The sequence below is a fragment of the Plodia interpunctella genome, chromosome Z (assembly GCF_027563975.2).
Source record: "Plodia interpunctella isolate USDA-ARS_2022_Savannah chromosome Z, ilPloInte3.2, whole genome shotgun sequence".
In the NCBI taxonomy this organism is placed as follows: Eukaryota; Metazoa; Arthropoda; class Insecta; order Lepidoptera; family Pyralidae; genus Plodia; species Plodia interpunctella.
The window spans coordinates 5,505,852-5,532,281 of NC_071324.2; the positions used below are offsets into that span (position 1 = coordinate 5,505,852).

A 26,430-nucleotide genomic window follows, 5' to 3' on the forward strand; every position below is an offset into this window, starting at 1 on the left:
TTGTGAACAGTACAGCCAACCAATTCCGGTGATCAAAAATTCTCTCTCAGTAATATAAATAATTAATCCCATTTTAGAATATGTTTGGGTTTAAATACTCTAGATACATTTAAACACTGTCCAATTGGATAATGTTGTACTTACATAATATACAAAAATACAATCTATGTACTGTTAAAGTATTGTAGTATAGACATAATAACATAATTCCATTTCCTTTTTACACTTGGCTTAGTAGCAAATAAAAATATGACAACTATATGTACTTCAAATCTTAAATGACAAATATTTCGTGCTTAAGGATTAAACATCATCAAAAATTGTATTTCTCTTCACGGTATCCTGTTTATTTAACTGTCCATTAAAAGCTATTTCATTTCCTTGTCTTAAATTCTGGATCTTATATAACGTGGTCTTTATTGTCTGTACAATTATTTGTGGGTACAAAATTTTCCCGCAATTATTTCATGCCATCTAAATAATTTCAGATTTTCCACTTTATTTTTTTATTGTTTGCCTCCCACGAATAATGTTGTAATGAAAAAATGCCATTTTACAGGAAAGCGTTTTGAAGTTCTTATTGTCAATAAAATCTATGTTTTTTAATGTTTCGTACTTTAATTTTGCCTGTATGTCCAAAAAGTAATAATGTATAGAATGTTATGAATAGAAATATTATTTTATTAGTACTTTCTGAGATAAATCATATACAATAATTTTGTATGATTTACAACTTATGCCATTTGTTGTAACTGATACTTATGCTAATGTACACCGGTGATTAAATAAATGCCGTAGTTGTAAGTAATATTTACAATAGTTTACTTCGAACTACATGTAAATAACATATATTGTATATGTAAAAAAAATAAAAATTAAATTAAATAAAACCTTTTTAGTGCAATCAGCTTTATTTTAAACATTTAGCTTATTGATTAATTAAACTTTTATTTCTTAATGATAATTTAAATAAAAAAAACATAATTTGCTTGCCTTGAAAATATAAAATACCCTTCTCATGAAACAAAAAAAACATAACTTGTTTAAAACTACTTATAGCAATTTAACCAACAAAGTAAACTACAATCATTTGGTAAAAATTGAGAAGAATGGTTTATTATTGATTTTCATACAGCTCCACAGCACTTCTTTAACTGCTAAAATCGAGATTAACCTTATATATTTTAATAGAAATTTTTTATTAAAGTAACAATCAATTGTAACATAAAAATAACATAATAATGAGATCTAAAACATTAATCATTATACACCTAATATGAAAAAAGTTATTATCAAAAACAGTACAATTAGATCAGATTTTTCAACCTCGATCATAGGAACTTCTGTAATTTTTATGATTATTATAAGTTCTACCACTTTAATCTTTCACAAATCTTTAATTAACAAGTACTTTTTAACGAGGCAAACAAAAGCAGTAGCGTAATTAATTCTATTCAGGATCATCCGAACCGTTTTCATTTGGTTGTATGGTCGAGGGTTTCTCAAAGGGCACACACACGGCAAATTTTAAAAAAAGTCATGATAAGTTTCCGGAATTAGACCACTGCTACAAAGAGAAATTAAGTCTTTATATTTAGCTTTAGGAATGGGTATATTTAGATATACTCTAGACACTTCTACCATTCCAGTTCGTTGGCGTCTTCGGGTATTTGTTTCAATAGCAATGGTCAGCATGTCTTTATTTGTCAGATCATACCTATAGTCTATTTTGTTTTTATTTTCTTCCAATAATTTTCTTATTTTCTTCCAATAAACGGTTTCCCCCTTAATATTCTTTTCCCAATTACGATTTATCAATAAGTCTTTAAAGTTAAAAAAGTTGAAATGCTTCATTTCTATAACGTTATATGGTTTTCCATCCTGTTTAGCCCATCTGACCGCACTAAACCACTCCAATGGTGTATAAATGAGTTTGTTGTTAGAAGATCGCTCAATTAATGCGTGGACATATCGCCCTCTTGTTGAGTATGTCCTTTCTCTATAAAAATGTGTTTTACAGTAAAGTTCAACGTTTTAGCAACGTACACATAAAATGCAAAAACGATACGATTACGATTTTGCCCCGAAGCGTTGTCAAACCAGAATCGAAATTCGTTTACACCTTTTTCCTTCATCTTTTTCATAAAGTCATATAGACAGCTCGATACTTCACCACGTTTTCCTTCTCCTTCATGCCACATGTAACAATAGTCTTCTTTACCTCCAACATCAAATATAGTAAAATTAAATACAAGCTTACGCTTGTAATAAAGTATACTTAACTGTCCGTGAGGGGAATTCAACACCTTTTGAAAATCAAAACTTGCTGTAACTATTTTGCCTGTAACATTTTTCAATTCTCTACAAATTTTCTTGTTGGCAATGTGGGCTTCATACACGTTTATTTGTTCATCTGTAGGGTTTGCCATATTTTTATGAATGTGGCATTGATCACATTGATCCTTCTTGGGTACGTGAAAACTTAACTTAAAAGATTTATTCACAATATCACGATATTGTCTTTCGGTTCCTGCTTTGTCTTCATATTCATTATCTTTGAGCCAATCATTGTTCATTTCAAACAAGCAGTGAAAATTTAAATAACCATCCAGATATAACTTCTCTAAGTTTTTTCTAGTGTAATGTGACTCTACTGGCTGCAGGCGATTGATATGATCACACACACTCTTGATAACACCTTCAGTTATTTTACAGGGATGATTTTTATGGCGACCCCTGCCATCTCTTTCCATTGCCCCATTTGAATCATTAAGTTTCTCTAAAGCTTTGTAAACGACTTGATCGCTTACAGCCTTGGTGCTTAAAAAATGTTTTTTACACACATCTACATACTTTAGAATATCGTGAGCTTTAACCGGTAATGTGTAGCTTAAAGTATATTGACGTCTTGAAGCAATATCCGTTAAGGCTCTCCGTTTTTGTTTCTTAGTAACCAGATTAGTTAAATACAGCCATTGCTTGTCCCTATCACCTAGTGACCAAAAATTTCCAAATATAATTTTTCGCGCATCTTCACTGAGTTTTTCAAAACATTTCTTAGGACTACGGCAAGGAGGTCCCATTTTTTGAGCGACTCTAATTACACCACGTCGTGAACTATATTCCTTTCCTAAACTTCTTAATGTTTTTCGTAGATGTAAAATCTATCCATTCTTTAACATGTCTCTCTCTTAAATTACCTCTGTCTTTCCTACGTCGCTGAATTTTGGATGTGTGTGGACTATTATCAGATAACACCGAAAGAGGGCTATTGGGCTTGCGGCGTTGAATATCCAGTTTGTGCAGATGATTCTTCAGGTAATGATGGATTTAATGATAAATTATCTTTCTCTATGAAATATGAGCAAAAATATTATCACAGTCATATTCTAAATGGTTGATACTACAACTGGGCGAAGGGTGCGACGTTCCAATATTACTCGAATCTGGAAAATTGTCGGTTGTAAGCATTGATTCATGCATGGGAGAAGAAAATTTTCATCATTTATCATAACATCAACCATAGCATTAAACTCGGTATTATTAAAATTCACGGGAAATGGAGATTCTGAAACAAGTAAAGATTAAGTTTAAAATATTGCATTTTGTTCGTAACCAAATATTGTATTATGTTACTATAAAAATAAATCTCCAACGTAAGCACTTGTAAATTAGTTTACAATATAATATTTGTTTAACTTTCCCGACGTAATATGTTGTAAATGACAGTTACAATATTATACGTCTCAAACAAACGACGTATACTATTGTATGGTATCTTACAACACAATAGACATTTTATCATATCAACGTAAAATAAAGTAAATTCACTTTACAATATTTTATATGGACTAATAAAATATTGTAAAGTAAATTTACTTCTTACTACAAAACTGACCTTTTAAGATCATTAAAAACAAATCAAATCAGGATTTGATTAAGATCAGAAGTAAGCCAGGGCTTACTTTGTATACTTCGCAGTCCTGAATCCTGACAACTAAAAGTTGTGTTTGATGTTTGATTTAACAACATATCGTAATTTTCGACAGGGCTGATAGAATGTGTGTAGTATGTAGAATGAATTCAATGTTGTTATTGTAATTTACATTTTTGAACAAACATTTCATAACATGGTATCATCATAGGTAAAATATTATATGACGTACTATAATAAAACATACTTAAACATAGAAACTGTAAATTTAATAACCCTTCTAAAATTAAATAATTTCCTAATTAAAAATTATATTGGGTACAGGATCCGCACGGAGATTCGCGGCGGTGCTTGGTGCCCGAACGGGCTGATTATGCCGGACAGCCGCCAGTACCTTGAGGTGAACCTGCAGGCCGAGTACTTGATCACCGCCACGGAGTCACAGGGCCGCTTTGCCAACTCCGTCGGAGTGGAGTTCGTCGAGAGCTACGCCGTGGAGTACTGGCGCCCTGTTCTCAACCGCTGGGTCAGATACAAGGACTACAACGGAACCAAAGTACGAAATCTTTCTTTTCATAGGCAGAATTATATACATTTGATTAGCTCTTAAATGGCGATTTACTTATATTCACTCCTATGATATAAATTCCTTTAAATGTTCAAAAAAAGGTTATGAAAGTCACTCGACTCATAAGAAAATATGACACCCTCGTTATATGAAATTAGTCTCGATGGGAATAGAAACCGTATACTACGGTTTTAGTGTTGCTTTACAATGTTTTAAGTGTCAAATGTGTTAAAATCAAATGCTTCTTTAAACTTTATTTGAGTTGATTTATATTAAATTTTTAAATTTAATGTAAACTCCAATGCGTTTGTTCATTTGCAGTTAATCCCTGGCAACGTCAACACCTACACGCCTCACAAGACTGTTTTAGAAGCCCCGTTCGTCGCTTCCAAAGTCCGTTTCTTTCCTTACGCAGCACACCCGCGCACCGCATGCATGCGAGTGGAACTCTACGGATGCCGCTGGAAACGTAGGTATAACAAGGATCTCGATCATAGCTTGCGAGGTCCCGGGACATTATGCTGAGCGTCTTCGCTTGCGCGACAGAAATCAGTAAAGCTTCTTAATTTGAATATGTAAATGTTTAATTGTTATATGCTATGCGATGGGTTGCCGCCACTGGCGGAGAATTTACATTATCTATATTTCTGCAGAGGCTTTAGTGGCATACTCGGCGCCTAAAGGCGGAGACATGCAGGCGATGACAGGCGGAGCCAAGTTTGAAGATATGTCATTCGACGGAACCCTCCGTGACGGCAGACTCTCCGACGGCCTGGGCCAGATTACTGATTCTTATATTGGCCCCAATGATTTTGAGTTGCCTGACCCATCTGACACCAGAGGTCAGTAATTTCGTTCCAATACTATTTACATTAGATGGACTTATCGACGGCTACTCTTAGGTGGTTGATTTTTAGTTTTCTCTATGACTACTCCCTTATATAAAATTAAACTCCCATCTAAGTTAAGTTATGATTTTAGGCACTCGCTGGGTCGGTTGGAACAAGACAATGCTCACCGAAGATGAAGTGGAACTCACTTTCAACTTTACCGATACCAGGTCATTTCATTATGTCGACATCCACACAAACAACATGTTCACCAAAGACGTTCAGGTTAGTTTGCTTTTATAGATTGGGGGATAATAAAGATTTGACATCATTATATTGAACAATAATGTATTCCCTCCTGCTCGCAAAAAAGAGGACTCCAAAATAAGTTGTTTCTTTCAACAGTTGTTCAGAGAAGCCGAAGTGTATTTCTCACTGGAAGGTGAGCGTTGGCAAGAAGATTATGTAACCTACGAGCCGAAGCAGGACAGAGTGTCGGAGCACGCGCGTGTGGTGCACATAGACCTGCAAAACCGAACCGCAAAGCATATCGTCATCAAGCTCACCTTCCAGCACGAGTGGATCCTCGTCAGCGAGATCACCTTCAAGTCCTGTAAGTTCAAACATGTACATTTATTTATTGATTTGGTTAAACAACAACTTTTTGATACTAGTCAATAAGAGACATGAATCATTGGGAACATTTTTTCACATAGACATTCTTTTCCAGTCGATTTGAGAAGCGGATTTCATGGTTCGTCTTAAATATAAATAAATCAACGCGACCATCAGATAATTTATTTGGAATTCAATCCCAACTCATTTTCCGTAAGCCCAATCAACGCTCAATTCTCGGAATAAACATTCCGTGAATTCGAAAATGAGAATTCGAAACAGTTTATCGAATCAAATGTTTTATATAAACAAATTATTCGAGTAAATTACTTGGGGCGAAAAAGTGAGCAGAGAAGATTCATAAGCACGATTGGGTGATTTTTCGCACGAACAAAAAGAGAGTCTCGAAGGGGTCCAGGACAGCCAGGAACGCTAATAGATCCATTACTCCAAATCGACCTCCCTTATCTGTTCTGAGCACTCGCAAGCCTCCGGCTATTTCACAAATTTTATCTTTCTCTAATTAATCCACAGCTCTTTTGAAGAAATCGCCTCTTAAGTGATAAATCGCCTCCCGCTAAGTGAAGAACTTGTAATTAAAGAAAATCTTTGATGTGGATTATTTCGTTCCCTCAATTGTATTTGGGGCGCCTTGTGACGTTGCGGTCGCTGGGATAACATCAGCTGGGGCGCGGACGCGGGGTCGATCCACTAGGGTCTTGTTTTCGTACTTTTGTATATCTTTACAATAAATAATATATGTTTGAGATTTATTAAATATGTTTGAGATTATTTTCTGTCAATAGTAAATAAAATTTGAGAAACATATATTCGAGTAATAAAGTAAGACGACGTAAATTCAGTGGATTTGTGCTGTCTTCTTCTTCCGCAACGCGGAATCGCCTATCAAACTAATCAATTATATGGCGTCCACAATAGAAAATGTTAAATTTTTTCGATATTAATATTTTATTAAATATTTATATTTAAATGATTAAACAACATCTTAAATACAATATGCATCTCAATGAAATGAAAATTCTGAGTAGGACTGCCCTGTTGTGACAAAACTCGATAAAGCGCGTAACGAATATAAATCGGTTTTATTCACTTTATGTAATGACTTTTGAAAAATATGCTATTAAATTTGGATATTATATATTAAGATAGCTTATCTTAAATATAGGTTTTATAAATTTTCTCAAGTTAACCAACCCAAAATAGAAATGCCGACCGGTGCCGGTTCTTTCGACTCAACTGCGAGACAAAAGCGACCTTATTTTCTATGGAATAGTGTTATAGTGCATTTTTCGTATCTAATCCTTTTTTGATTCTTTTTTTCTTTTCATAATAAATATCTCTTTCAAATATGTATTTCCTACTTCGGTAGACGTCAATACTATATTCGTTTTACTGACAATAATATTACACTCATATTATTATTTTATCACTAAATTGATTTTCGCTCGTGATAAGCCACACATAATCCCCCAATTAGGAAGCCTTACTAGTGAAATAGTATTCGATATCCGGGTCGTAATCCTCTATTAAAGGCACCATAGTTTCAGTCCGTCTAAAAATGAAATGAAATTCACTCCAATGCCGACTCCCGACAAATGAGTTAAAGGTAAATTATGTCATTTCAACTCAAAAATGTACAATGCTTAAACAATTCGAAGCAAATTCGGTTTACGATCCCTCAAATCAGTCGGTATTACCGACGCACATAAAGCGACATCTGAACTAGATCTAGCGAACAAACCTACACAAATGTGCCATGGCACGTATTGCGGTGAATGTAGTAGGTACACAAAGTACAGTCAGCTTCACATTACGAAACACTGATAGATCTCTATTCTGCGGTCACAGTGACGAACTTGACTCACTTGATGAGCTGCTGTATGTACATACGATTGGTAAACGCCTGGCATTCGTAATCAGATGTCTCCATTTCTATGGATATCTATAGCACTGACATTCGTCACTTTGTCCGCAAGCGAGTTACGTGAACGAGTAATTAGAACGATGCATGCCATGTGTCAACGATTTTGTAGCAGAATGCCTATTACTTCAAATAACAACATCACATAAGGCAGTGGCCTTAGGCACAGTGATGCCTCGAACATACATTTACTTACGATCTAAAAATGTGGAATTTACTACATAACCTCGAAACCTGATATTTTTCTGTACTTAATTTATTAACGGGTCTGATTGGTTTCAGAAAATATTTAATTCTGTTAGGTAGTTTTATTGTTATTCAACTCTTTTTACAAAAACAAAACTATATATTTTATTACCACACTACATCTGTGTTTTTATTTTAAATTTTGCAACTGAATCCTGTCCGTTTACATAGCACCTAATCCAAATTGTTGCGACATAAGAGGGTAGGCTCGCAAGCCGATCAATGAACGCGCAATCCGACATCTGATGTGACTCGTTCTAGCTGGGCTACGAATGCGATGAAACCCTTCTGTATCAAACTTAAATGTATTTACGTGTGGCCTATATAGTCTTTTACATTCACATAGCGTTATATATATATTATGTTTTACATTCACATGCGGATATCCTCTTGTCGTGTGTCAAAGGTTACGTAGTTCATAGTACAGTATATCGGATAAATCAAGAATGTTTGGTGCAATCTGCAAATACGTGATAACTCCATGTTCAAGCTCGTAATACGAATAGCAAGAATATATAACAAATGCACAAACCGCGGCGGTACTCTGAGATGTTTATCAAATTGTAGTAATTCTATGAATACCATTAACGAACAACATTCAAAATGTTATTCCAATTGAATTAATACGCATTGAATTTGCATGAAAATTTATTTGTAAAAAATCGAAAAGTCAACTCGGGTTCTTCTCGTTAATATTGAATTCACTCAATTAACTTTTCAAAGCTTCACCATGCATATTTTTATTTTCTTTTTAAATACCTATGTACTTGTGTTTTCTCAATTTTCCTGTTAAACTCCGGTGATAAATGCTGTGAATTTGCAATATCTACTTTTGATATTTATTGTGTCTACGTGAGAGGAGAGGATATGCCGCGTTTTGTAAGACAACATCCGTATAAACCTTTACTTACCGTAATAAAAGTTTTTGGACCAAACAACTCGACAGATAAAAATATACTTTTTCCTGGAGATCAAACACAATTTATATACACATTTGAGATATGTTGATGTTATTAATTCTATTTTAGATTTTATTTTTTAATTATTAGATTATCAGAAAATTTTCGTGTTTTACCTGTATATTGATACAAAAACCAATTCATGAAATCTGTTTTAATTTAATATTTTTGTTTGTATTCTGTTCCCCTAATTTCGTATAATCAAAAATATTTATTTTTCTTTTTTCGGTAACAATGGCCCAGCGCACACTTCAGACTCTAGTTGTTGCATTCAGATTAATGTTTGCAAGATTCTCTCAGAAGTAATACATAATAACAGCGAATATATTTTTTATATACAAGTGTCATCAAAATATAATATAATACGTAATGACGTATTATATATTTTGTATATATTCCATTTGACATTACTATATATTTAGATTAGTAAATCGTTGGAGAAAAATTACCCCTGGCACATCCAGTAATCGGAGATTTCTGTGGGAAGAAAATAAATTATTTTAGAAGAAAAATTTACCACAGTGTTTACCAGGATGGTAGGAAATTTTTATGTTATAGTTTTTACAGTAATTCTGAGGTCTATCTTCTATGTAAAGAGTTAAACCGTGATATTCTCTCAGACTTAACTGCGTACTCCACGAACCAATATCTAAAATGTTTGGGAGTATTCTTGTTTATATAATCGCATACAATAGGATTACTGGCTACCGCGTAACTTTGTTGTAACATAGTATAATTGAATCTGCAGCTGAAGTTCGGACAGATCGCTAACCGAATCAGTTGAGGCCCAAAGTTCGTGAATTTGAATCCTCTCCTCTCACGTAGACACAATAAATATCAAAAGTAGATATTGCAAATTCCCAGGTTCGATTCCGGATTTAGCAATTATTGCTCTCTAGAAGTCTAGAGTCTCTTAGCTCGAGTGACTTAGTAGTTTGCTATATTGGTGAATGATAGTGGCGACAACTTTCGCTATAGTCGGTCATTGGATGGATGACCAAAATGTATTATCTTGTGCTCCTCCGTGCCTGAAAAGCACGCTAAGCTATGATTGTGATCGTTAAAACCCTACAATCTGTATTAGGAACAACTTTGGGTCAAGACTCGCACTTCAATAAGTCGTCCGTTGTCCATTCTTAAAGAACGCCACCACCCCACCAGGGGTATTACAATGGATGATGAGAATTGACGAACGAGAACTCTCATTATGTATCTGTTTTAAGAGTGAGAACATTAATGCAAGGATCCGTTTTACCGTTTTCTTATATTTGATAGCCTATATGTAAGGTAGCATTAAAAATTGTGTTATACAGGTATTGAATAGAGCTTACTCTCAAATAACTACAGGCAAATTTCTCTATTAATTTATATCTCATGTTAATTATAAAAATAGATAATAAGAAAGTGTTGGAATAATCCCTCACTATGTTTTGATTTGATAATAACATTACATGACTGAAATGGAGACCGAAGCCAAATTCATCAATACAAAAATCAATACGATTTCTGCAGCATTACCTATAATAACACAGACAATTGGGTCCTACTAGAACTCTGTGCTGTAGTTACAAACTTGCGACGTTCATTTGTTATTCTCGTAATCCGGCGTAATCCTTAGTTAGTAGCCTCTGTTGACCTGCGATATCACACTTCCCTCTACAATTAGAAATTAACAGAAGCGACTGAGACTTGGCTTACATCACCCTGGCAGCCCGCCATGCTTGCCTTGCCTTCAGTGTGCACAAAGACGTACTCCCTCGAACGTTACAAACTAGGCTGAAACTCTCGTCATTTGCTCCCGTTCATAACTTTCACGAGCTGCGAATGATAACCAAATTGGATATATAATCATGTTTTCATTTTCAATTGAAATTTAATTTTAAATTTTGCCGACATTTAACAACTTTTTAAATTGTATATCACTAGGTACCTTAGTCAAACTGGAACCAGAATATCATTAAAACATATACTTATGAACCAAACCAATCTTAATTGTCAAATTATTTCACAATTTATTTCATAAGAATGAGTAAAAGTTGAAAAATATGCCTCACCAAACTACACTACACAGACAAAATATCTGCCCATCAATTAAGTAAACTATCAACTTATCATGAAGTGAAACGATTTGTATTAGTAGGTATGGTTTTGAAAACACAGAAGCTACTGAACCGGTTTTGATGAAATTTACGTTAGTAATCCCAACTAATATTATAACTACAAAAGTTTTTTTGTTACATCTTCACGCATTATCTATTGAACCAATTGTTATGAAATTTGGTACACAGATAGAAAATAATCTGAAATAATACATAGGGTACTTTTTATTAGGTAATTGCCATGAGAGCGAAGACCCAGGGCGCAGTTGGTAGACTATAAAATTAACATTTCATTGAATCAATTGAATTTGAAGAAATCAAGAAAGAATAGGTAACGCGCAATAAGTCTGTGTGGTGCGGATACAGACCAACCCAGCCGAGTTGGCGGCCCATTGTGGCCCAACAATTAGTTCTGCTGGCGACACCTATTCATTTCCCCGCATTGTCTCATCCTACGGCGCTGTTTGCCTTCATTCAATGCCGCAGGGTTATCAAGGTGCTTTCATATCTCCAAAGATTGACCCCCACGCGCTTCTTACATTGAGTGCATAAATCACTCTAGACATTAGAAAATTGTTATGTAATTTATTAGCTCTTTTGCAATATATAACTATGAATTTAACCATTTCAATATGAACACACTACAATACATATTTACATTATACATTTTGTCAACAGCACCAACGGTAATCAACTCGTCGATAGAATTTCTGGAGGAGTATTATAGAACAGACATGCCGCCTTCCTCTAGAAAAAAACGAAACTCCTCCCTTAGGGTCTCCGTGGGCCTAGCCTGCGGGGCCCTAATGGGGGGCGGAGCGTTTATAGCCGCCACTGCCGTCCTCATGACAAAAAAGGTCAGGCGGCGGATACCTCAACTGCTCAAGAAGCCGTTCTGCCCGTCCTTGCGAACCGGGAACTCCAACACCAGGAACAACAGACGCGCCCCGAGGCTAGCGCTAGCGCTCGCCAACTGCCCGCCCATCCATATGATCCGGTAAGTAACATAACCCTAACTTAAAAGGTCCAAACCCCTTTTAAAACAATTATATTAGCCTCAACTCGAATTACAATATTAGCCTCAATTCCGTAAAAGCAAAATCTGGTAAACGCCCGCCAAAAAAATGCGTACGTGATTTAATTGAATTAGCGTGCTTTAAAAAGGAGACCTTTTAATACCTACGTTATTTGTGTCGCCTGAAATGATCTTTGTTTCCAGGCCGGCGGTCGTCGACGAGGATTACCGGGAGCCGTACAACATTTGGCGAGAGACCCTGGGCCGCCGGGATAAACGCGATATGCATGACCATCACGAATACGGTAAGTCATTGAACCTTATTTAAACAATATATAATTTATAAGTTTAACAAAACAAAAGGTATAGTTCCATATTTATTGCTTTTATACACAGAAACGAAATAAATCCTATATTATTCCCGGCATAAACTACATAATTGTATGTATGCCAGTGGTATGTCATTCAATTTGTGCTCGCTCAACCGCTCGTTTATCCCATATCCCGCGTAAACGTATTAAAATGTTGTATAAAGAAAATTCATTTTATTTTTAAATCGTTATCTATGAAAATGGCAGAATAGAGTAGTATAGTTTCTTCGTGGTCGTTTGCTGATTATTTTATGCCTAAAATATATCTTATTTCACAACTTAAAGCAGATGAAAAATCAAACCAGCATATTTTTTTCAAAATATGTATTGCTTAAATTACCTGTAACAACTTAGTTAACATATGAGGATCCATATAAAATTTAAACACAGTATCTTCTATATCTCTAAATATGGATTTTCTAAAATTCATAAATTATTGTTTGCCCAATTTTTATTCTTATAGCTTGTTAAGCTGAGCCTACTAATTACTAATGAAAAATTATTAAAAATAAATTAAATACTAAATTAGCAGCAGTTGACATTAAATATTCTGAAATAAATGATTAGAATTACAGGAGGTATCTTATTTGTATTCATCGCTTAAAGGGCTCAATATCGTAAACGTTTAAATAAGGGTTAGTTTTCCAAAATAGTTGTACCATAGAAAACCAAAGGAAAAATCAAACCATCATTTTATTTCATATTTCGACTGACCTTACAAACCCGTCTCAATTCGCTACACGAAAACAGATGAAACATAAGTACACAGACAAGAGGAGAAAAGAGTAATAAAGTCAGGGATGTTTAATCCATGGGGTCTGACCCTAATTGTAAACAATAATACAAATGAACAAACTACTGGTTTTTTCTGTTCCGCAAAGAGGGCGCCTCGGCCTGCCCCGGTCGTTGTCTAGAAAATATTTGCGTTTAATATTATGCGATTCCCGACGGATTACGATAAAAGGATACTCGACTCCATAAATTAATTTAAACAAACTTAATGCCAAACTATACGATATTCTTTTACGAATAGCTTTTTCTGTTATTCTAACCTCTTTTGGTACCATAATTACCAGTTACCAGTATTGTAACAATCATACGGGACGCCCTTTCCTTCTCTCACAAGAAGGTAGACAAAAAGCATTAATCGGTCAAGTAAAAAATATTTATCTTTGACTCACTGTGTTCGATTTCCTTTATTACACGGAAACTTCTTTAAGTGCTAGCCTCATTATGTGCCTTTAATGCTATTTATTTACAAAATCTGTAGCAGTTTTCAATGTACATAATGTAATTTAGCAGCGTGTCATGTACCACAGATGTTAATAAAAACTTTACGTGTAATAATAGCCCTTTGGGGATGAGATCCCTGCCCTTTGTTGATGGTACTCTGAGCCCTTCATAGTAGGGGCGGGTACAATTACCTCACATGTGGAGCTGCAAGCAGAAATCAAGCGTGCACTTGTCATTATGTTTACGCCCGTGTAATGGAAAAATAAAACTTACTAAGCTGAATGAAAGTAATTCTAGAAATATAGTAGACATACAATATACTGATCTCGTATTGTATAAATACGACTAGAAAACAAGAAGTTGAATCAGCTTAATATCCGGGATATGTACGAACAGGAACAGCGAATGCACCGTTCAAACAATAGTTTATCTATTTTGCGTCCGCGATCGATGTGTTAACCCGCGTTAGCCAAAAATATTTCAATTTTGAAACCTTAGCACATCCTGAAGATCTAGTTTGAGTTAACTCTACCAATTAATATCTGTCATTGTAGTTACTTCATTTCCTGATTGTCAGTTTGGTTTATCGTTGAAATTCAGGGTCTTGCGCCACATATGATACTTAAGCAAATCTCAAAGCGATCGGATCGTGAATACTTCACATTATTATTTATTGGATCTTTAATTCCTGTTTTACTGTACCTAAGTTCTGGGACTCGATTCTCACACAATCGAAGTTCATTTCGACAATTTTCTTCATTTTTTTAGAATGTTTAACATAGCACGGTTTCTTACTAAAAAGTCACAATTGAAAGAGTTCGATTCAATGCATCAATCAATTATTATTATTGACTATTTTTCCCATTGTATATTTGCTTAACCTTCGAAAAAAATTGAGAAAATTAATGATATGAACTTCGATTGCGTGAGAATCGGGCCCCTGGTACCGATGCGGAATTCTCGTAATGTTGCGTGCATACATCGCTATGCAGTATAGCAGTTTGTTGCATAACTGCATTGGTATTGAAAGTCTGTGCAAAATTCTGGATTATTTCTAAAATTTCAAACTTTCGCTGTAGCAAATGTTTATTACTTCAAGTTTTATTCTCAGCGGATTTTGTAAAACCGAGAATCTGGAGACTTGCCGGCTGAACAAAGTAAGCTGACAATGGATTCACCAGGGGCTGAAACTGGAGCGAAATAGCTGCAATCACACATTTATATTATCGTAGATACAGCGAATTAATAAAATATTGTAAAACCGCGAGATAATTTTTTTTCTAACATATGTTATGTTGACCAAAATAGTCTGCCGAAATGTACCGTAAACTAATAATTAAGAAATACTGTGCTAATTGACTATACTTAATCAACCTGCATGTCTACTTTTACACAGATGCTTTAAAGTTATAAATAATTAATAAATTATGTACTCCAAAAGAAAAGGTAATAATCGTGGCTAATATGGAAAAACTATTAACTTTCACGAGATTGAAACATATTTACAAGAATTTTAAATATTTCTGTCAAAAAAAAAACACATTCACGATTTTAAGTATAAGTATACCTTCTGTTATTTCCAGTACCTACTTCCATGCGCTGAATATGTGCTATGTAATTTATTAAAAACAAATAAATTTTCTGCCCATGCAAAACCAAATTAAGCTACAATAACAATCTTCAAGATTCCACCAACAATAATAAAATTACAAATTAGGTCTCTTCAAAGCTGAAAGCCTCAGTTTCGTTAAGTTTTTCTAGGACTAGTTATCCTCCCCGACCCGCCTCTAGGGTCCCTGACAATCGCAAGTTGTTCGCCGCAAAGCACTCCAGACGAAACGGCCTAATGATTCCTTAACGAGCACACTTTTTAAAATACAGGTTCATTCTGAAAGCAGGTAATTTGTGTAGTGCGGCAATCGCGATGTGATAGTGACATGAGACACTGATCCACGTGTGTATGTTTATGCTGAATTATGATTTCCAATTTATGCAAACATGGCTTTCATTCTTGACTACTGATCATGCCCAAACGTGCAAACTGAGAGTTTGCACATGTTTTGAGTTGGCCGAGGTCAACGTGTAATAAAAACTTTAATCAATTAATTAAATTCGAAATGAAGAATAAGATAAATCCTAAAGCGGAAATGAAAAGGGGATAATTACAAAAACAGATATTGTCGCCCAAATTTGTCTGTGATAACATCAAACAGGTCACAGACCTCCTGATACAATGCAATCAACTAACAAAACCCCTGAACCTGCCGCTGTAGATTATGAAGTAGGAAAACAAAACATGAAACAAAGCAAGCAAGATCCATGAGAAGATCCAATAAACAGATACTGGTCGCGGACGTAAGATAGCCAAGCTATTATCTGCTCTTCTCGTCATCTCAATATGCTGCGCAACAATATGGCGTCCGGCGGAAGTCCGGTGTCGTAACGAGCCGCCATCTTGGAGTTCTTTTAAGGACACTCTAAAGTCTAATAGTTCAGCTGGTTTATTTTCAAATACCTATTTCTGATATTTTCAGTTATCTTTCTATATGATTATATTCTTTTTAAATACCAGCCAATTTTTCACAATATACATGGATTATAATAAGTTTTAAAAAATTGTGTTGTGTATTTACCTTTGTTCCTTATCTAACAATCTACTATTTCAATGATCCTGCAAATATCTGATCAACCATTATAGCAGATTTCATTTAATAACTTTAGTGTGTTTGTACTTAGTATTGACTGATCTGTACAGAGTAGTTACGTCTGTACTAATTGCCGACACACACTAGTGCACAAATAATGATATAGACCGCATTGCTGCTACAGTATGCATTAAAACTACAACCCAGAACGCCATGCTGTAAACATTTAAAATCTGCTCCGAACAAAAGCAAAAATGTTAAAAGGTTCCAAGAAATGTAATTGTGTTTTTTCTTCTCATTACCTATTTTACACGGTACATAGTCCACCGCAAAATGTTACAAAAAAGACAACTTGGGACGAATAAGTTTTCCAGTTTTTTTGCTTCAGCTATTTTTATATTATAACATTCTTTAATTCTTATAACTACGGTTAAAAAGATTACTTTTGAACAGTAGTATATAACTGTATTTTTAACATTGCATAAGACGAGTTGGTTACAAATTAATAATTGATCTTACATGTGAATACCAACATCCGATTCCGGTATTTACCGATACATGAAATGTAATTTTCAAATCTCAATTCGATTTACTAACAACAGTTCAATATGAATAAATTACAAACTTATTAATGAGGTCAGAGAGGTAATTTAATGAACAAAAGTAGTTACTTCAACCGCTATACAGTAGAAATATTTACTCGCTTTGTTGTAGCCCGTCGACAGGAAGATCTGATATATTGAAAATCCTTTATAATGCAAAAATAATTTGCAATTCCAATTTAAAACCCATCAAGATAACAAGTATTGGACAGCGCTGGATTAACCGTAAGTCGGGATCCTATCCCGTGTGGGCCCACGTTGAAAAGAGGCACCGGGCCTGTAATATTTTCAATTTTGTCATTCGGTGTTCCAAAATTTTATAAATACAAAGTTTTAGCTTTCATTTCATTTTTAGCTTTCATTAAGCATGACTCAGTTGGTTCCGCCAAAGAACTCGCATATGCAGCATTCTTGAAGTTGACCGAAACTTAAAAGCTGTACCATTGATTTTTTAGTCTTATGCAAACCCGAACGCAACCTGGAACTAGCGGCCCGTCTCTGTTTCGCTCCATTAAAAATATAATAAATTATAGACTTAAACCTTAGTCAGGAATCAAACTATCGATTGTCGTCGAATAAACGCATGAAAATTTGTTTAGTTGTTTTTGAGAGAAACAGACACGGACTTTGTTCTACATTCAAATTCAAAATTCTTTATTCAATTTAGGATGATATACATAACTTATTGACGTCAAAAAATTACTTTTATTTAAATTACTTTTAATTTCGAAGTCTACTGCCGAAAAGGGGCCCCTAGAATTTCCTTAGTGCGGCCCCGGTAGTAGCAATAATGAACGCGGTGAAAGTCGTGGGCCTCCGTATCTAGCCGTAAAGCAGCTGGTATTTCCAGTTGTCTTATTATACCGATATCTGTGATGAATCTACACAATGGATTATTGGTTTTATTGTTAAGCTTCGCTTATCCATTTCCTCGCGATGTTTTTGTACTTTTATTCGCCGGATCATATTCATTTCACTTCACTTACTTAGTGTACAGTGCTGAAATATGTAAATGTACAAAGGCTTGAATCTGCGGTATTAAATTGTATTTTAGGCGAGTACTACATCATTTCACGTTTAGGACATGTGTATTATACATTTTCTCTCTCCAATTTACTAACAAAAAGGGTATATCAAGATGACTCTCGCATCTACCACGTACAGACAGCGCCAGACGTAGCGAAAAAGATGAAAATAAAACCAAACTCGGCGAATTCAAATTAGCTGTGGGAATATAAATAAAATCACAATATGTACATTTAGCACCAAAAAATAGTTTAACGAACAGTTACATCAGCAAGTACACGATAAAATACCTATCCACTACATTAAGCTACACTAACTTGGTTAACAACGTCGTACGTACGTCATTTTACTTCAATATCGGTAATAAAGTATAGTGTTATATCACTTTAACATTTCAGTAAAATAAATTTAATATTCAAGACAAGATTTAATAAGTTGCTCAAATATGATACAAGTTCTTTTTTAAATAATTTTTTAAATAATTTTAGTACTTTTAAGTAATCGCAAGGTCTTTGGCCTATGCTGGAACCAAATTTCATCACAATTAAGAGTTTTCCATTTATTTGGTATAATTAGTATGAATTATTCGAATCGGATTACAGCTGCTATAACTGTAAATTAATAATACAAGATTTATAAAACTCCCTGGAAAATAAATTCTCCTTTAGCTGATCAAATTATATCACACAATTTTTATTGCGACTGTAATAATGTTGTAAGATATTACAGTCTCAAAAGAAACCAAAATAAAGTTTTGACTTATTTAGGAAGAAGTCAGGAATACTTGATTAAGCCCCTTGGATCGCCGAACAACTTTCATAAAATATTTATTTATCTTGCAGCAAAAGTTTCAATACTCTCTGCAATGAAGTTATAAGTTATCTGATTTTGAACAGCTTGATGTATTTTCTTGACTACGTTTTTTTTAACGACCGTTTGATTGTCCCCAGAAATATGCGAGGATCCTGAATTCCCCCGTCCCTACATGATGAAACGACCCGACCCGCATGAGAGTTTTTATGCTGCTACAGATATTATACACCATGTAAGTATTTATTATCTTTTTTTTCTAATCGTAGAAGTAATTATTTTGGTCTAAGGAAAAATATTTTTCCAACGTTGTTGACCTAGTAGTAAGAACATATAATTGTTAGAATAATTGTCTAAATATTAAAAAGGGAATATTCTGCATGACAACAAATATTATCCTAAGAAGGATTTTCAAATATTCAAACAATCATAACATGGAACATTTCGGACACACGTCCCTCTTATACCAAGGTATTAATTAACGGTACAAATTAAGTTTACAATTTTCATTCAAATCTAAACGCAATTTCCCTAAGCTGGCCAAATGCAGTTCCGCAACAGGCAGATTATATTAATAGTGTATTCATAATATAATCTCCATTAACAATCCCGGAGAGGCATCCGAGCGTTTGGTTTCCGCTTGTTCACATCTTACTAAAGGCAATCATGCGGCGGGGATGTAGCAGAACTTGTCCTTAACACAGCCCTGTGAACTAAGAGATATCGTATAATTAGTTCGTGCTAGCGCCAGTTCTAGAGAATGCATAGTGCCCGTTTGTGACACCGGCGTGTTATCACAGAGAGAACTATTGTTCTCCACAACGGCTATCATGTTCACCGGCATCTAAGCTAAGCAGCCCTGACCCAACAAGCATTGATATCTCCATTTTAACAAATGAAACCTCGAGAATCTATCGAAGTAATTCTGAATGAATTACTTCGATAGATTCTCGAGGACGATTCACAAATATATTACAATATTTAGCCAAACATATGTGCAAAAAACGAGGAGTGTACATCCACAATACAATTGCTATATGTAACTGCTATAAAAGTATTTTGTCAAACAATGACTCTGGGTTATTTCGCAGAGTACTGATTATATCTTGCATCGAACAATGTCTTTCAACCAAACTTCAATTAGCCGAGTGGTTAAAGACACGAAATACAAAATATAAAGCAACACAAGTCAGTTGTGCACGACAAAAGTCTCAACTCAAAAAGTCGTATTCATTTCTATTCAATACGAAGACATTAGGGTCGGGATTTAACTGCTAGATTAAGAAAATATTATTAAAAACTCTTAACAAAATGACACCTTCTATAATATTCCTAGTTTACTGTGCTTGGAACGTAAATACAATAAATAAACCAACCAAGTTGAAAGTACAATAAATAAAGTTGTTGAAAGAACTGTAAGTAGGAAAAGTGCGCCTATTTCTTAAAAATACATCGCAATAAACAAGGTTACATAATGGCATACGGTGAGAATGGGCTATAGGTGCGCGTTAGTATTGTATAGTAAGGTACCTTCTCCCTACTGATTTCCCGAGGGCCAGAGTGCGGGGAGCGTGTAGAAAACACCGATTGATCGTTAATTTGTAATGAGTCAGTTGTTCCCCTTATTCCATCTGTAATTGAATTCACAAGTACGTATTACATCATGTTATTTATATCTACTTACGTAAGCCTGATATGTAAATAATTTTGTTTCACACCTTCATTGTTTATTTATTACAGACTAAATGTAAGTTCGATTTAAACATTTTTGTTTGTTTTTGTATATTGTATTTTGTAATTTGGTATTCACGTAAGACCAGTGTACTGTTTCATGACAATACACAATGCAGAGCGAAGTATAATATGGTGCATCTGTCTATTAAAAATTGTATAGTACTGTAGTACTATTTGTAGTAGTATATGTAGTAGTATTTATATGAATTATATGTAGAATAACATAATTTATAACCTAATAAATATTTTTCTTTATTTCTTTTTTAACCACTGAAACTATCGATATATCTATTTAAACTGTAATCAGTTTTATTACTAAAAGCAGTATAATAAAGTCAATATTATGTTTACAATAACATACTGCATTGCTACCATATTTTTCCAGGCTGCGACCACTGTCGACCTGTTGGACCTCATTTCATCACGTAGTGCTCTATACATCCTTCTCTCTGCCGTCCATTTCGTTCTAAATTACATACTTACCATTTATCACATCATCCTTGCTGCTCATATTAACCGTGCAATTTATATGAATACAAATTAAAATAATTCCTAAGAATATGTAAGCTAAATCGAGTTTATGCAAAAAATGGTGAAACTACAAAATTTAAAAACTTTGTTTGCTTCGGAACGCAAGCGAATGAATGTTAAAGGAATAGTTCCATCAATTGTATATACATTTTGGCAGGTCGTTTATTTATATACAACTACCTTGACATCTTCCGGGAAAACGTTAAATCGAAACCCTGACAGGCCATTCCTTTGTGTCAAGGCGACCGCGTTGAGCGAGAGATGAATTCCCAAACCCCTTTCATAATATAGCGCCGATTTTTGTGACCGAATCGGAATGTAATTATTAAATCGGCTTTTTGGCTCACATTTTTACTACCTGGATACCAGACATTGGTTACAGAAAAAGAGAAATATAGGGTCATATCCGCCTGCGCAAGTCTTAAAAAAGTAAATGACCGCCAGCCAAAGAAAAGAAGTTGATGTGGGTTTTTTCGCTTCATGCCAGTTCAGCTCTCTAAACTTATTGCAGAAAAATGGATAGAAGTACTGATCTATGGATTGAAATTTGGTTGGACTTATTATTATTATTATTTCAATTTAATGTTTAATGTTAAGTTCAGTGTTTAGTGAAATTGTTCTTCATGCAATATACATTTGATTACACATTCGTCTAAAAACCAATAGATTCAACTAGAGTGCTTCCATTTTCAGTTACTAAATTGGTCATCATCAAATTTCAAATTATAGTATTATATAAAAAGATATAGGTACTTAGATGCGAAAAGTCAACAGCGATTACGAGAATTAACTCGTCTTGTTTATTATCCTATTACATATTATAAAAACAAGTCCCCCTGTCGAGTCTGTCTGTCTATACGCGATGAACTCAAAAACATTCTAATTTTTGTTCGGTTTTCTCCATGCATAATTTAGATTACATAGTATTGTTTTTATCCAAGCGAAGCCGGGACGGGCCAGTAGTATTCAAACAAATCGGACCCGCTTGCGATCGCAAAATCTGATATCCGAGCAGTACGAAATCCCTTTATAATTGTCCTGATTCATTTAACTTCTACTGCAAGCATTCGTATTAAAATTTATAATTTTATCAGGATATTTTAATTATTCCTGGCGCGTTTAAAAGCCAATGTTTTATTGCGGGCCGCATCGCCGACATGGTTAATCAAATCTCGTGCTCAGAGTTATAAAAAGCTTTACGTTATAAACTGATAAAATATAATAAATAAAAACTGTTTTCTCGTCTGAGCACGTTTACATTCTCTATTCTGGCTGTGACTATTTGGTGTTCGGTTATGCGCAAAGAAAATTTTGTGTTAACATTCGGCTACGATTGTCGGACGATTGCCGCCAGCCGTCTTCATTTTAGGGCGGGAACCACATGCCTCTAAAATTTATTAAAACTGAGTGTGTGTATGCACATTAACATTTTCTTTCTCCTATATCGGCTTATTACTTACATTAGTTATACAATTTTTATTTGACGTAATATGATATATATTCATGTATTTTACTTAACCACTTACTACCACAGATTGCACATCTCATTCCTTAATTCGGTTACAAATTAGCTATATTATTGGTGGAAATAATGTATCCAACATAAGTCAGACTTCTGATCGGCAACTGTGTACTAGCAGCCCATTTAGTAAAATGGCCTAAATGCCAATCTCCATGCAATCTTTTGAATACATTTCAATTAGCCGATGTATGGCGCCGTCCATTCAAGCAAATATTATGGAGATCGAGGCTCTCCCGTACAGAGCGAAATGGCTTGTTTAGTCACGAAATCTAACAAGTCACGATATTTAGGCTATTTCCAAATATTATTTGGCAAACTTTTTTCTAAGGGCGGGCTGACTCAACAACAACTCAACTTTGATGTTAACTTTAACGAGCGTAGAAAAATTTCAAGTACACCATGTGGTCTAAATTCAGCGCCGCGCACGTGAAAATCAATGTTAAATTAAAACTGGTGCAACTGACCGTAAAGAAAAAAACATTTTTTAAACTACACTTGTATGATCGCCATTTCGAAATGACGTAATGTTTTTCCGAAATCAATAACCTAAATTAATACACACAAAATTAGCACAAAGAAGTGAAAGTCCGTTATTATCGTGTTTTGTAATTAGTTTTTAATCCTAAGTAAATACGAGCGAGCATTAAATATTTTATCATAATTTTGAAAACGCGAAAATGCACAAGAAATTGTGAAGTCAGATAAAACCAGCGACTTATCTTCCATTAGCGGTTTTACTTTGTGTGATATTAAAACTCGGAAGGCGAATGCGGTAATCTTTCTAACCGTTAATTGAGTATTTTAAGCCGAAAAGATGTCGACGCACTCGTGGTTTATACACACATTACCTGTCCCTTCCCGTCTATTCTCTTCATTGGAAAACTTATTAAAATTTAATTGAGATTATCGAGTTATAGAAACTGACTGATATAACTGAAATGCTGACTGAATAATTAAAGTTCGTACTAAGTCATAGTATAATACACAAAATTAAATTACAATACCTAACAATGTATCTTTGTACACTTTATAGTGAATGAATTAAAAGGATTTTTATTTTATTTTTAATACGTTCAGCGTCAGCAAAGAGACACAAGACTCCAAAACATAACGAACGAAATTACTTATGTTGTGAAAGATTGGAAATAGAAGAAGATCTGAAGCTAATCTTCTTTGTGGTTGGCTATGAAATTTCGTGTCATGTCATATATCGTATGGTCGGCCAGAAAATAGTTTTTGGACTCGCAAACCAGTGACGCCATTCATCCATCCAGCCTGTCATTCCTGCTACTCGTATGGTTTATATTGAAGAAATGCAATCATGAATATGTCAAAAGCTCCTCAAAAACGACAAAGTGGAATATAGTGCAGATTACGTTGCGGCCGTCGAGGTCGCTTGGTCAAAATGACAAGTCTAAAGAAAAGTTCGTAAACAAAATTAGTAATAACTTATTAGTTTTCAATACTAGGTAAATACGAGCGAGCAGTAAATATTTTATACTTTTAACCTTGTTGATATTACCTTGTGCGCCGCTGACCATTAGACAAAATGGCGTACTTTGAGTTTTTCTGCGAACGTTACAGTTAAAGCCAAGGTTGATGGTGCAACCCACCCTTATTATAAATATCGACCAGTTTAAGATAACTTTTTTATAACCATTTACCGAAAACAAACGTCAAAAGCCACGACTATTATTAAACATTTCGAGTACTGTTAGATTCGTAAAAGCGAAAAAATTACTTAAAATTATTGCCAGAACGTAATGTAACGCACAAAATGTTGAATAACAACTGCATTGCGGTGATATGCATGTGTTGCATATAATCTTTATCTCCTTTTCTTTTTCTATAAAAGGACTAAGTATTACGAACGTATGAGAAATTTTTATACGATATTCTTTGAATATTTCTGGTTTTATTTCCAACGTACATTTCAATTTTTTGCGTATAAAACTACTGAAAAGCTATGTCTTTCTGTTTATTTTATTTTAAATCCATATCCATACCAACATTATAAATGCGAAAATCTGTCTCTCTGTTAGTTACGCTTTTACGGCTAAACCGCTAAACCGTTTTTGATGAAATTTGGTATGCTTATAGTCAAAGGCTCCCATTCAAACAATTGAACTTGTTTTTCATAAATCAAGCCCCAAATGACTATAATGGGGGGTGAAAGTTAATAATCGGCTTTTTCAGTGAAATTCACGCGGGCGAAGCCGAGGATTGAGCTTGTTGGAAATATTGGTTTATACATATATATGACCGAGTAACAAGCTCGACCCACGTCTTACCCGTGCCCCTAAGTTTGCCACCCCACTTTTAAACTAATTTCCTACTAATAGCATCGACCATACCATAATCCCGCTCAGCCGTGCATACTTTTGAATTTAAAACTTGATTGTATGCAAATAATTTAAATATCATCAATTACTAGTAACAAGATCGTTGTAATGTAAGAACGTGTTACGTACAGCAATTTTAAGTAAAACATTCGGAAATTTGTAAACTAACTACAACAGAAATGCCATTTCATATAACTCCACTCGGTTACGATGGAATATTTTGTTACGCAAGTTTGCGAGGCTCCTCCCATGGCGACCCTCGGCAGCGCGCCATACATTAAGTGATGCGACAACTAAAAAATCAACATGAACTTTATTTTCTCGCTATATTCACGTCACTTAATATTCGAACCGAATATTGCAGTTTTTTAAATCGACTGCACGTTTAAAAATAACTATATTCTACCACTAAAGGCTGAAAAATGTTCAGGATAAGTTTATTACGTAAACTCACAAGAAATCATTACAGAAAAGTTATTTCCTTCAGCAAGTGATTCGGAGATAGACTGCGACAACCTGATATTTCAATACCCTTTTTTTTTTGCATACCATGAAGTTGACATGGTGTTAAATTATATTTAGAAATTATATAAAAGAAGTACTTTGTAAAAAGGCATATTACAAGTCTGATGATTATGTGAACGACATAGCGCAGTATCCTCATAACATATGTAATTGATTTATGACATTATTACGTACGTTTTGTACATTTAGCTTTTTATTTATATATATATTTTGTGTGACAAATTTCAATAATAATTTTATTGGAAATACAACTTTTATTTTATTTATTTATTCAAATTTTGTCATTTTTAATAATGATGTAAATTCGTCCTCCTAATTTTTAATATATGTATAAGACCTATATTTGTTAATTGACGTCCTTGGAGAAAAGGCTGCGGTGAAGTTTTTTGCGCCGCTTCTTCTTCACCTGCGCTTTGGAAGCCGACAATAGACTTAGTTTAAGTAATTTTTTTGACGTCAATAAGTGATGTATATCATCCTAAATTGAATAAATAATTTTGAATTTGAATATATTAAAAAATATTTATGTACCCTGGCAGGCACAGCGACATGAGATAAGAGGAGGTCGCACTCAAAATGAATGTTTATAAATTGTAAATTGCGGTCTCAATTCAATTTAAATTCATAGAAAAATAGTATTTATATTATTACTATTTAAAATATATAATTGTAATTTATCAATAATAATTTAATTTTAATATCTGTTTTAATGTGTTGGAGAGTAGATATAGTGCAGAAATGAAACTCGAACTGTAGTAGAAAATCAGACTATATTTTGACAGCTTTACCAAAATTAACATTTTAATCGTATAAGAAATGATGATAACCAATCACAAATTGCGATTTATTTTACGCCGATTGCCGCCAGGGGTCCACTGCAT

At 34.3% G+C, this 26,430-nt stretch overlaps 1 protein-coding gene across 1 annotated transcript in view; it reads left to right on the forward strand.

The window, feature by feature from the left end:
- Nucleotides 1-26,430, forward strand: part of LOC128682999 (discoidin domain-containing receptor 2-like) — a 184,092-nt gene that overhangs the window by 120,016 nt on the left and 37,646 nt on the right. Inside the window, exons 4-11 of the mRNA XM_053768111.1 lie at nt 4,259-4,490; nt 4,824-4,971; nt 5,156-5,344; nt 5,484-5,617; nt 5,738-5,945; nt 11,872-12,190; nt 12,413-12,513; nt 19,036-19,130. Of these exons, the coding sequence (XP_053624086.1) occupies nt 4,259-4,490; nt 4,824-4,971; nt 5,156-5,344; nt 5,484-5,617; nt 5,738-5,945; nt 11,872-12,190; nt 12,413-12,513; nt 19,036-19,130 (1,426 nt within the window). The remainder of the gene's footprint in view (nt 1-4,258; nt 4,491-4,823; nt 4,972-5,155; nt 5,345-5,483; nt 5,618-5,737; nt 5,946-11,871; nt 12,191-12,412; nt 12,514-19,035; nt 19,131-26,430) is intronic.